At 39.0% G+C, this 12,649-nt stretch overlaps 1 protein-coding gene across 1 annotated transcript in view; it reads right to left on the reverse strand.

The window, feature by feature from the left end:
- LOC126202907 (codanin-1) overlaps window positions 1–12,649 on the reverse strand; it is a 185,846-nt gene that overhangs the window by 40,395 nt on the left and 132,802 nt on the right. Inside the window, exon 8 of the mRNA XM_049936987.1 lies at window positions 9,517–9,734. Coding sequence (XP_049792944.1) covers window positions 9,517–9,734 — 218 coding nt within the window. The remainder of the gene's footprint in view (window positions 1–9,516; window positions 9,735–12,649) is intronic.

A 12,649-nucleotide genomic window follows, 5' to 3' on the forward strand; every position in this document is an offset into this window, starting at 1 on the left:
CAGAACTTCAAAGAGTGTATCCCAATTTACATTTTCAAACGTTTTCTGTAAGTCCACAAATGCTATAAATATAGATTTGCCTTCTTTAACCTATCTTCTAGGCTTACATGTCCCTACATATCTCCAAAAGCTGGACTTACCTTCCCTGAAGTTGGCTTTTACTAGTGTTTACATTCTTCTGTAAGTAATTTGTGTCAGTATTTTGCAACTGTGACTGACTAAACTGATAGATCACCTCTTTAAGTCTAAGGGTTAGTTTCCTGTCTCAGGCATCTTGCACACCAGGTGGAATGTTTTATTATGACTGCCTCTTTCAAGGATCTCAATAACTCTGAGGGAATGTCATCTACTGCAGGGCACTTGTTTTGACTTCAGTGTACTGTCAAATACTTCTCTCAATATCATAACTCCCATCTCATCTTCATCTACTTCCTCCTCCTTTTCTATAATATTGTCTCCTTCACTTTCCTTCTAGGGGTCCTTCTTTCCATCTTTCACCTTTCCCTTCTTTGCTTAGTAGTGACTCATGATCTGAGCATTTGATATTAATACTGCTGCTTCTGTTTCCTCTAAAGATCTTTTTAAATTTCGTATAGGCAGTAGCTATTTTTTCCCTGGTTATACAAGCCTCTAAAACCTTGCATTTGTCTCCTATCCATTCCAGTTTGGCCATTTTGCACATTCTGCCAATCTTAGACATTTGTGTTCCCTTTCACTTGCTTTATTTGTTGCATTTTTATATTTTATACTTTTATCAATTAAATTCAGTATTCCCTGTGTTATCTAAGGATTTTATACTACGATATTTCTTTTTACCTGTTTGATCTCTGCTATCTTCACCGTTTCATCTCTCAAACAGCCCATCTGTCTTCTACTGTATTCCCTTCCCCTATTCCAGTTAAGTATTGCCTAATGCTCCTTCTGAAACTCTCAATTATCTAGGGTCCTTTCAAATTATCCAGGTCCACCTCTTTAATTTCCATTATTTGTGCAATTTCTTAAGCTTTGACATATATTTCATAATCTATGAATTATGATCAGATTTGTTCAGTACCTCTTAGAGGAGTATGCACTGAGCAAGGTTTTAAAGGTTGGGAATGACCCACCATTGTTTAACAGGCACATTATAAAGCTGAGGTTCATCACAGGTTTAAGCAAAGGCAAAGCCTAGATGACAAACTACACCCAAATGATGTAAAAATAACCATAAGAAGAGCATTGCGAGAAGTGTTCAATGAATTCTGAAGCAAAATTTTAGCTTTTGATCGAATAAAACCACAAGGAAATTTTGGTCTTGTGTAAAGTCAGTAAATGGATTGATGTCATTTATTTAGTTGTTCAGTGATCATATTAGCACAGAAATGGAAGATGACAGAGAGAAGGCTGAAGTACTGAATTCAGTCTTCGTAAACCATTTTACCATGGAAGATCACAGTATGATTCCTACTTACAATCATAGCATGAATGCTGAAATGGAAGACTTTGAGATAACTGATCACAGAGGAAAGCAAATACAATAATTTAATAGAGGAAAGACAAATGATCTGGACAAGATACCAGTGACATACGACAGAGATTATGCGAACGAACTTGGTCCCCTTCTTGCAAAAGTTTATCATAGGTTGCTGGAGCAATGAAGGGTACCTAGTGAAAGGAAAAAAAGAAGAATCGGAGGAAAGATGTACATAATTATAGTTCTATATCATTATCTCTCGGGTTTTCTCAGCATGACTGATAAATACTGTGCTTCCAGGTGTTCTGCATTGTTTCCATTTTAGGCACAATGTTTCGACATTTCACCCAGTCATCAGATGCTGTGAGTTTTGCTGTTATGTTTACTTGCTGCCTGGACTCCAACCAGACTATGGGCTATTGTTGGTCTCACACTGCTACTTATACCAGAGACCGATTCCCGATGCCCACTACAGCCTTTGATGCTCTTTCGTTATTCAGCACTTGCACTGATAGTTCATGAAATACAAATTGTTTTAGTATTTTTCAACTTTGGTGGCTGTGATGGCCTACAAAATTTTAATAAATTGAGTGCCAGTCCCCAGGCATTATTTAAATTGAAACTGCCACCCCTATTTATTAAATTTTGTGACATCTTTATTTTGATGCCCCAGAAACTTTGTGTTTGCATGATGATAATGGTCTCACTGTGTTTCATTTGATGATTATATTGAAGATAGTGATATGTAACAGCTGATTTGCCTGGCTGTTTTAGTCAGGTATGTTGCTGATGCTCCTTGTCTCTCTCCTTGATGATTCTGATAGTCTGCCCCTGCCCCCTCCCCCAATAAGAAATGCTGTGGAATGCAATACACACACAGCTTTTGAAGACCTAGATCATCTTTAACATTACAAAGAATACTTTTTACTTTAATTGAAGGGACTGAAATACACCGGATGTCAACTGAGTCAACCTACCTTTCTAGTATTGGATCAGTATAAGGTTGATAGGAATTTTAGATTCTCTTGCTTGGTCTCAGCCTCAACCTCCTTCTCAGATCCTTGATTTTGACTCCATCACCAGCTCAGTTCGACAATCCGAGTACCCATTCCTTTGGAATACTATTCATAGGTGTTTTAATTCTTTAGTGAGACCCTCCTTCTCTGAAAGTGTCTGAGCTCCATGGACCCGAGTCTTTAGCACCAAATTTTTATTGTAACAGACGGTGAAGGCTTGAGGTGTGGTCAATGTAGGCAGGTTTTCTGCGTACACTGCGACCCAGGGATCCTCCTATTCTTCTCTTAATTGACAAACATGTCTAGGAAAAGCAATTGGCTCTGTTTTTTAAGTTCCACTGTGAATTTTATATTACAATGAATGGAGTTTAAATGCTCGAGAAACTCTTGAAAATATCCCGCTCCATGTGGCCACACTACAATGTGTCATCCACATAGTGATAGAAACACATTGGTCTTAACTTGGTGGATTCTGGTGTCACCGTGTATATGTTCGCTAAAACAAGTCAGTTATGTTCGCTAAAACAAGTCATAAAGGACTAGCTATTGCCACGCCATTGTTTTGTTCATAATATTTTCCACTGAACAGGAAGAGAAGCCAAAAACTCTTATCTACCTTATACTACCCCAATAACCATAAAGATGGGAGATTCCTACAGAAAAATGGAACCCAGCCTTTTTCACTCCCTTTAACTAAGATAAAAATTATTGTTTGTATCTCTAAATATGATCTAAGTCTCCAAAGGTGGATGTGTATTGCAGTCCATGTAAATGTGGCTTGTATTACATGGTGCAGACTACCAGAACAGTCAAGGACAGGTGCAAGGAACATCAGCGGCATATCCCATTTAAACAATCACTCCAATCAGCTGTCACTGAGTACCACCTGTAATATAATCATGAAATGAAATATGATGAGACTAGCCTTGTGGTGCAAATGCCCAATTTCTGGGACAGTATAATTAAGCTGTATATTGAAATAAAGATTTCAGAAAACTTAACAAACAGTGATGGCAGTATCAATTTGAAAAACGCTTAAAGTCTGGCACTCAATTTATTAAAATCTTGTTAGCCATCATGTCCACCAGAGCTGAAAATGCTGAGAGAGTTTGGGTTTCATGAAATATCAGTGCAAGCTCTGGGGAAAGGGCGTATTGGCTACTAGGAGTCGAACTTGGCTATAAGCTGTGGTGTGAGACCAACAGTAGCTCCCAGTCTGGTTGGTGTCCAGGCAGCGAGTACACGTAACAGCAAAACTCACAGCACCACAAGAAGGTGGCTGGGCCAGTTGTCAAAATATTGTGCCTAAAGCAGAAAGAACAACTTGACAGAACACCTGGAAGCAGAATGTTAATAGATGTATATTGCTGATGTCAATCTGTTGTAGAATTAGGAACATATTACATACTCACATATCATGAAATTTTGCAGAACAGAAATCTCCTCTACATAAATCAACATGGATTTGGCAAACAGAGATCTTGTAAAACTCAGATTTCTCTGTTCATCCATAAAATCCAGAGAGCCACAGACATTGGTGCACAGATTGATGCTGTGTTCCTTGACTTCAAGAAGGCATCTGATACAGTTCCGCACTCTCATTTATTGAACAAAATTACCAAGTTTAAAGAGTACTGGACCAGACTTGTGACAGATTCAGGACTTCCTTGCAGAGAGAACTGAACGAATCCATGTTAGCAGAACAAAGTTGATGAATGTAAAGATAATTTCACAAGTTAGAGATGTGCTTACAATCTAGTGGATAATGTTGATTCAGCTCCTCAAGGATATTTGTACTTGATATGGTTGTCTACTAGAACATGCCAACATCAGAAAACTGTAGCGAACTGCAGGAAGACCTGAAAAGGATCAACAATTGGTGGAGGATTAGCATTTGGCCTTTATCATAAATCAATGTAATGTAGTGTGGATAGATAGGAAAAGAAATTCATTACTGTACAATACACTACTGGTGACATATTGATGGAAACAGTTGAGTAACATAAAATTCTTAGGAGTAACCAGCCAGAATGACCTAAGGTGGAATGACCATAGAAAACGAACAAAAAACCAAATAAAAGCAACTGACAGGCTGAGATTCACTGGAAGAATTTTAAGGAATTGTAACTCATGTAATAAAGAAGTGGCATACAAAACACTTGTTCAACCGGTTCTTGAGTACCGCTGATCAGTCTGTGACCATTGCCAGGATTAATAGAAAAGAGAGAGGGAGGATCCAACAAAGAACAGCGTGTTTCATTACAGGATCATTTAGTCAGCATGAGAGTATTACAGACATTTTCAAACGCTTATGGCAGATGCTGTAACAGGAGCATTATGTGTCATGGACAGAGTTACTATTGCAATTCTGAGAGAGTACGTTCCAGGAAGAGTCATGCCATATTTTAGTTCCTCCCACATACATCTTGTTAACTGACCACAATGAGAAAATCCAACAGACAGGTACATTGATGTGCTTGCAAGTGAAACAGGGAATGCAGCACAATGCAATGGTATCAGAAGCACTAAGCATGCAAGTGAAACAGGGAATGGAGCACAAGGCAGGGGTAACTGAAGCATCCTCTGCCCTGCACTGTGTTGTGGCTTGTGGGTGTAGATGTATATGTAGATGGTAAAAGAATTCAATTGCTGAATAATCATGACATAAAATAGGTGCAAAAAAAAAAAATTAATGCCAGAGCTACACCTTAACAGATCATTTGTGGTGGTGTCAGTGATGAATACATTATGCCTGACATATGAGGATTGTTCAGAAAGTAAGTTCTCATGCTGTCTGGTATATAGAGTGAGGGTTGCACAGGGCTTTCAGTCTAGCTGGATCACCCAACTCAGTATTAAGTCTGGCAGTGCTGCACAAAGGTTACTGAACGGCTGTTTGTGTTGTAACAGTTAATTGCCCTGCCTGTGAATTATGTCCTTTCCATTTTCTATGTGTGAATAATATGAAGGCTGTAGATATTCACAGTGAACTTTCTGCAGTATGCGAAGAAAACATTAGGAACAATAGTGATATAAGAAAATAGTGCCATTTTTTTGAGGAAGTTTGGATGACCATTTACTGTGACAGATGAACTTTGTTGCAAACATTTAAGACAGAATCAGAGAAAATCGTTAGTTCCCTCAGATATTACAGACAGTGTTGTTCACATTTGAGAGATAACCTTAGTTATCTAAATTTTATGAATGACAGGTCCCATGCTTATGTCTGATGTGCACAAAATGAAGAGACTGGGAGCCACAGTAATGTTTCTTATGTGGTACGATGCAGAAGCACATGAATTCCTCAATCACACTGTGATAGGGGATGAAACATGTGTTCCACATGTCAGCATATGCCTTCGTAGAGACAAAACACAAATCAACTAAGTGAGGCCACACTGCTCAACACGTAACCTTTAAAGTGTGCCAAACATTTTCTGCACAAAAAATGATGATAACAGTTCTTTGGGACACAAAGGGATTATTTCTTGTTGATTTTCTGGAATGAGGCACTACAATAAACTCTGAAATTTACTGTGAAGTTCTAAATAAGTTCAGAAGAACCATTCAGAACAAAAGGCATGGGATGTTAAGTTCTTGGATCCTTGTGCATGGCAATGCTGAGCCATATATTGTTGCACACACACAAATGATATTTAGCAATTTCAAGTGAGAATCGTTTCATCATCTTCCATGCAACACTGAACTGTCACACAGAAATTTTTACCTGTTTCTCAAGATGAGAAAAATGGTCAGGGTCACATTGGTTTGAAGATGATGTGATAAAGGAGAGAGTCACAGTATGGTTTAACCTTCAGGTGACAGAAGTTTACAACAAGGACACTGAAAAACTTGTTTCTCAATATGACAAGAGCTTTAATATAGGAGGCAATCATACATAAAATTTCTAACAGCTGTAGGTTTAAGTTGTACACAGTTAAAAAAACTCTTCATATACTGGCATTTTTCCTAAACAAATGGAAATTAATAGAACTAACTTTCCAAATAGCCCTTGTATGAAAGGATTACAGGTCAAGAATGTACATACTCTAAACTATTAAGAAAGTGAGAAATAACTGACAGTTAAAAGAGATACAAGAAAAATTTCCAGTGTGACCAAGATGATGCTGAAATCAGTGAAATTTTGTTTTTGTTATGTTGGTATATATTGAGCAATAATGCATGACAAGAGGAAACTTCAGACGCTGGCTAATTTGTGCAGGCAGCATTTAACAGTAGTTTCACTCAAATGAAGAAACTAAAGTACACTCAGAAAATACCTTATCTGAAACAGCTAGAAATTAGAGCCAACACAGAGGTTTAGCAATAATCATTCTTCCCAAGTGCCATTTGCAAATGGAACAGGAAAGCGAGCCTAAAACTTGAAGATCTGTGGAAAAAAATAATGACAGCATAAGCACACCAAAAGAAAATGTATGGCAACATTTGCATTAATAATTATCTATGAGAAAGGTTTCAGTAAGGTGAGTCCTGAATTTATTGAATACTGATTAAAAGACAACGCAAAAACAAATGGTTTAGCATTTTTTAAAAGGAATCCAAAAAATTTTGTGTTGCTGCATGTGAGAAGTGCGCCCATGATTTCTTTCCAAAAATGAAACACAGGTCAAAGTGATGACTGAAAGTCAGTGTTCCTCACTATAAAAAAGCTCATTTATGATCCATGTTTCTGACATGGAAAAGAGATTCATATTTCATCAGTAGACTACACCTGTCCACAAAGGTACATTGGCACGAAAAAATCTGACGACAAAAAGTATGAAATGATGGAGCATACATTCTATTCACCAGATATGACATCCCCTGGCTTTCATCTACTCCCCCATCTAGAGAAGTTTGTGACTGGAAAAGCATTTTAAGTCCAATGAAAGGCAGTAGCAATTGCATAAGAGTATTTTGCAGACCCTTCAGAAACTTTAGGGATTGAATCTACTCTTTGGAAAAGCTCTGGATGAAGTGTGCTGACCTAAAAAGAGACTAAGTTGAGGCGAAAAAAGAAAAGAAAGGAAAAAAAACCTGTTACAGTAGAGCATTGATTACCCAAACAGAGTCAGCTGATCGACCACTTAACTGAATCACTGAACTGGGCTCGCTCACGCATGCTGCTCTGCTCCCCCCCCCCCCCCCCCCCCTCCAACACACTGCCCCCACTTCTGTCTGATCCCCCCTTCACTCCCATCCCCAGCACACCAATGCCAAACTGCCAACAACAGTAGCCCTTTGTGCTCTGTTACAATCTCTCATCTCAACTTTGCCGTGTAAAGTAAACTTGTGCTATAAAATGCCTAAACATAAATGAGTTATCCTTCCTACAAGATTAATAAAAGGTCAGAGGAAGGTAAATCTGCTACCAAGTTATCCAATGAGTGTGAAGTTGGTAAGTCGCCAATCACGGATTTGGGGGTGGGGGTGGGGGGGTGGGGGTGGGTAGGGAGGGGGGGGAAGAAGAAGAAGAAGAAGAAGAAGAAGAAGAAGAAGAAGACAAGCATCGCAAATTTTTTATCTAAGCTTGATCCTACTGATGGATCGACAAGTGGTAAAACTATGAAGCCTTTCACAAACACAGAGCTAGATGAGGCTGTTTACAATTGGCTTACATAAAACAGATCACAAGGGAAACATCTCTCATCCCACTCTATGTGAGGAGGCAATTCAACTTAACGAAATCTTGGATTGTCCAATTTTAAAGCAAGCAAGGGTTTGTTAAAATGCTAAGTCAAGACACAACATTTGTGAGCTTCAGATACAAGTAGAAAAACTGTCTGCCCATTCTTCAGCAGCAGATACTTTCAAAATCAAACTAAGGAACACACTGAGGGAAGAAGATTACACTCTCGAAATGTCTACAATGCTGATGAAATTGGGCTCTATTGGAAAGCTTGCTGAGAAAAAACTCTTGCTTCATGTCACAAATTAGTAACACCTCTTAAAATAAGCAAGCACCATATTAACACCTACTGTTTCCGCTTGTGCTAATGTTACTGGTTGCCACTGACTGCCTAGGCTCATCATTGATAAAAATATGAATCCGCATTCTTCCACCTAACATAACCCCCTTATTACAGGCCATGGATCAAGATGATATTCAGACATTTAAACAGCATTACAGAAAAGAATTGTTATTAAGATATTGTCATAAAGAGAAGAGGTGAGAAAACAAGGTCCGTTAAGAACTAAAAAGTATTGATTTGAAAGATGCAGCACGGGACAGTGTAAAGCAACAGAATTTGGAAAACAGCCTGAAATTAAATTTTGGGTATGGAGGAAAGTTCTCAAATTCTAACTGTATATAACAAACAGAATGGTATGTCCTAAATGCTCAATATGCTAAAAGACTTCAATTGCCATGAATGTGTGAATTTCATCACTAATAAAATTGATGTAGCCAGCGTCTTGTCAACTAGTGGTCCAAATCACTTACCTTTTACATACTGCCTTACAATGACTTGAAGCTCAAGATGAAAGCAAACAGTATCAGATATCTGCCCTGGGGGAAAAAGAGAGAGAGAGAGAGAGAGAGAGAGAGAGAGAGAAAGTGCACTACTTCACTGCTAGTAAGCAGGTAGGCGTAAACAGACCAAAATTAAGGATTTTTTTTAAGCGTTAAATTCTATACATATGTAATGTACCTGCAAAATGCATGTATCTTTTTTTACTATGCTGTAGTACATACATTCCTATTGCACTTGTTTTTGTAATAATAACACAGATTAAAGTTATTATAAATATATGCAGTTTTATTTGTAAATTGGTAAATAATAGTATACAGTACAATTATCAGAATAAAGCAGTTTCCCGAACACGCATGTCCCCCAATTACTGTGAATAACTGACGCTCTACTGTGTTTTGCCTAGGAAAGCACAGTATCAGTATTTCTCTGTGAGGTTCAGAAATTTTCAGAGCAAATACAATACATTTATGATGTTTCACTATCACTAGCTGGTGGGGGAACACACACACACACACTCACACACACACACACACACACACACAGAGCACTGCTACCAAAGTACCAAAGACCATACCTCAAGCTGTTTTGTTGATGTGGGCTGCATCTGTCGACCGAGATCAGCAGAGACAGGTGTTATGTGCCTGAGAGATCTGTGGCTACGAGAGTGTGGATCTTCAGCCAGTGTTGCCCTCAGCACACCCCAAAAAGGACAACACATATAAACACATTCTTCATCCACCAAATGTAAAAGGTCTAGCGGTGAAGATGTGGTGACTGACTCCTCAGGAACACCTACACCATGAAAACCAATAAACATATAATTTAGCAAATAGAAAAAAGGAAAGGGAGGGAAGGAGAGAGAAGCATTATTCAAGAAGCCAAATGGAATAAATGGAGTTTAACAGTGTCACAAGTACCAGCCAGTCACTAGGCACAGTGTGCTAGATCATGAGAAGGTGATCATAAATGCATGGGACAAAAGAATAGCATAGCTCTCTTCGTAAAAGTGTGGCCAGCAGAAACCAGTTTCATAATTTGCGACTAACACCATTGAATGGTGGCTGAAGGTTATATAAAGGTCAGTAGTGGGTTTGGGAGAGGAAAAGGAACTGAGGACATTAATATAGGGAGGGTTGTCTGGGTAACTATGGGAACAGTGGTAGAGTTAGAAATTGGTGGGGGCAGAGGCAGGTACAGAGGGGCGGGCATAGGGGGAGGGGGGGGGGGGGGGGGACCAAACAGCGAGGTCATCGGTCCCATCAGATTAGGGAAGGATGGGGGAGGAAGTCAGCTGTGCCCTTTCAAAGGAACTATTCCAGCATTTGCCTGAAGTGATTAAGGAAAATCACGGAAAGCCTAAATCAGGATGGCTGGACATGGTTTTGAATTGTCGTCCTCCCGAATGCGAGTCCAGTGTGCTAACCACTGTGCCACCTCGAACGGTTGAGTCAAAAATGGCTTTACAACTTTGGAAAGATATTGAAATTTATTGAGATAACTTACAGAAAAAGTATATGTGTCAGTTTGTTGCAAACCAAGTTTTACATAAAAGTGTCAAATGTCATCTTGGTTCAATGCGTCCCATCGGTAATCAATTTCTTCCCACACTCGTTGCAGCAAACCGGGCATTACTTGAATGATGGCAGTGTAGATTCACTTTTTCAAGTTGGCTAAACTGTTTGGTAGGAGAGGAACATTCAGACAGTCTTTAATGGAGCATCAGAGAAAGAAATCCAATGTGTCAAGTCCGGAGAGCAAAGTGGCTATGCAATTGGCCCTTCTTTGCCAATCCACTGATCTGAGAAGCAATTATTGAGGAAACCTTGAACTCCTGTGTGGAAATGACACCTCATTTCCTCACAGAACTTCAAGGTTTCCTCAATAATCGCTTCTCAGGTCACAGGATTGGCCGTCTTGCTGGTAGTAAACCATTGATGTTGGCCATCTTCATCGACTTGTGAAAGTACAGAGTTTTCAAGCATATCCAAATACACAACACCAGTGAAGAAGAAAGGGCTTTATAGCCTCAATTTGCTAAGGCCTCAAGACATGTAAACTTCAGGGCTGTAACGAACATGTTTCAGGGTTGCATGTGGATTTTCACTGCCTCATATTCTACAGTCGTGGGTGTCCACATTCCACTACTGTGAAACACTGACTCTTTGCTGAAGATTATTCTGTTCAAGAATGTCTCATCATCCCCTATTTGATGTAACATTCCTGCAATGAATTCCCCGTGAGCAACCTTATCTGCATCACTTATATGCTTTGACATTGTGAATCTGAAAAATTTGCACCGAACAGTTGTGGTGTTTGTTTCATGAAACCGAAACACACAGCAAGCATGCTCCATGCCACTGAAACTAGCCAGTTTACCTGCACATTATGCTGGCACTCCTAGTGGTAGCATAGGGGTTCAGATGCGCTATATGAATCGAACTTGAGGTTGTTTGCTACAAAATTACACGTCTACCAAATCTGTAAGTTATCTCAAAAAAATTTCTACGTCATTCCAAAGTTGTAAAGTCCTTTTTGACTCAACCTGTACATACAATTGCTATGGGCTGGGTGGAATTAATATATTAAATGTAGTCAATTCAAACTTGAATATATGATTTTTCCCTTTGCTTAGTGCTGCTTTGTTTCTTACACACCTGCACAAACATTCCATCTTATTGTAATCTTTGATAAGAACCTTGCAGTCAGTGTTGAAATTGACAATTTATCAGAAGCTTCCTGTTCATTCTTTGTTTAGGATCACAGGAAGACTAGCAAACAGAATAGGTGGTCAGCATACATAAAAAAGGAAAAGATTATGGAAGAGTGCCAGCTTCTACCACATCTCAGTTGTATGGGTCACTGACAGACAGTTGTTGTCCTGGACTAGAGTGGTACATACACAGATGTCGTACAATGGAGTGTGAAAATATTACACCAGCCAAAATTTACTACATGAACAGACACTTCCTTGTACTTGTTTTGGCTTATCAGCCAAAACAATTCTGTCATCCACTTTCTCTCTCCTTCAATATAATTAACTTATCATTACTTCTCTATCTCAGGGAGCTGTGTGTGTCCATACATGGGCATTTTCCTCTAGGTCTTGTTTTTATTTTTGATATTGGTCTTTTTTCTATCCTGTGGGGGTTCCTACAGCTGTCACCGCATCCTGCCTATCTGTCATCATCGGTATCTATCTTGTCGTGCTTCCTCATCTTCTTATATTTCTCTTTTCCTCATGGCCTCCTATACCCCATCTAACCAGGCAACCTTCTGTCTTCCTCTTTTCCTTCGTCGCTGAGGAAGGCACATCAAAATCTTATTTCAGCATCTGTCATTTGTATTTTATGCCCATACTAGGTGAATTGTCATTCTTCTATTCTATCTGCGATGCTTTCTTGAGCCTCAGTCATTTCCCTAATCATTGTATTTCTTACATGGTCTCGCCGAGGTATTCAATCTTTTGAAAATTTACTTTCAATCCCCACTTATCACGTTCTTCTAATAATATTCTTAGCATAAACAGATCTCATCCTCTTCACTGGCTACCACTAACTGATTATCTGTGAAGAAACAGATGTACAAACATTGATCTTTTGTAATGGTTAATATATCTAATTTTAAAGTGATTGAAGATCTGCTTCTTACAGCCATCATAAAATCTTTTGCCTGGAAACATTCCAATTGCTGTATACTCAAGAGCTACA

The sequence above is a fragment of the Schistocerca nitens genome, chromosome 9 (assembly GCF_023898315.1).
Source record: "Schistocerca nitens isolate TAMUIC-IGC-003100 chromosome 9, iqSchNite1.1, whole genome shotgun sequence".
In the NCBI taxonomy this organism is placed as follows: domain Eukaryota; kingdom Metazoa; phylum Arthropoda; class Insecta; order Orthoptera; family Acrididae; genus Schistocerca; species Schistocerca nitens.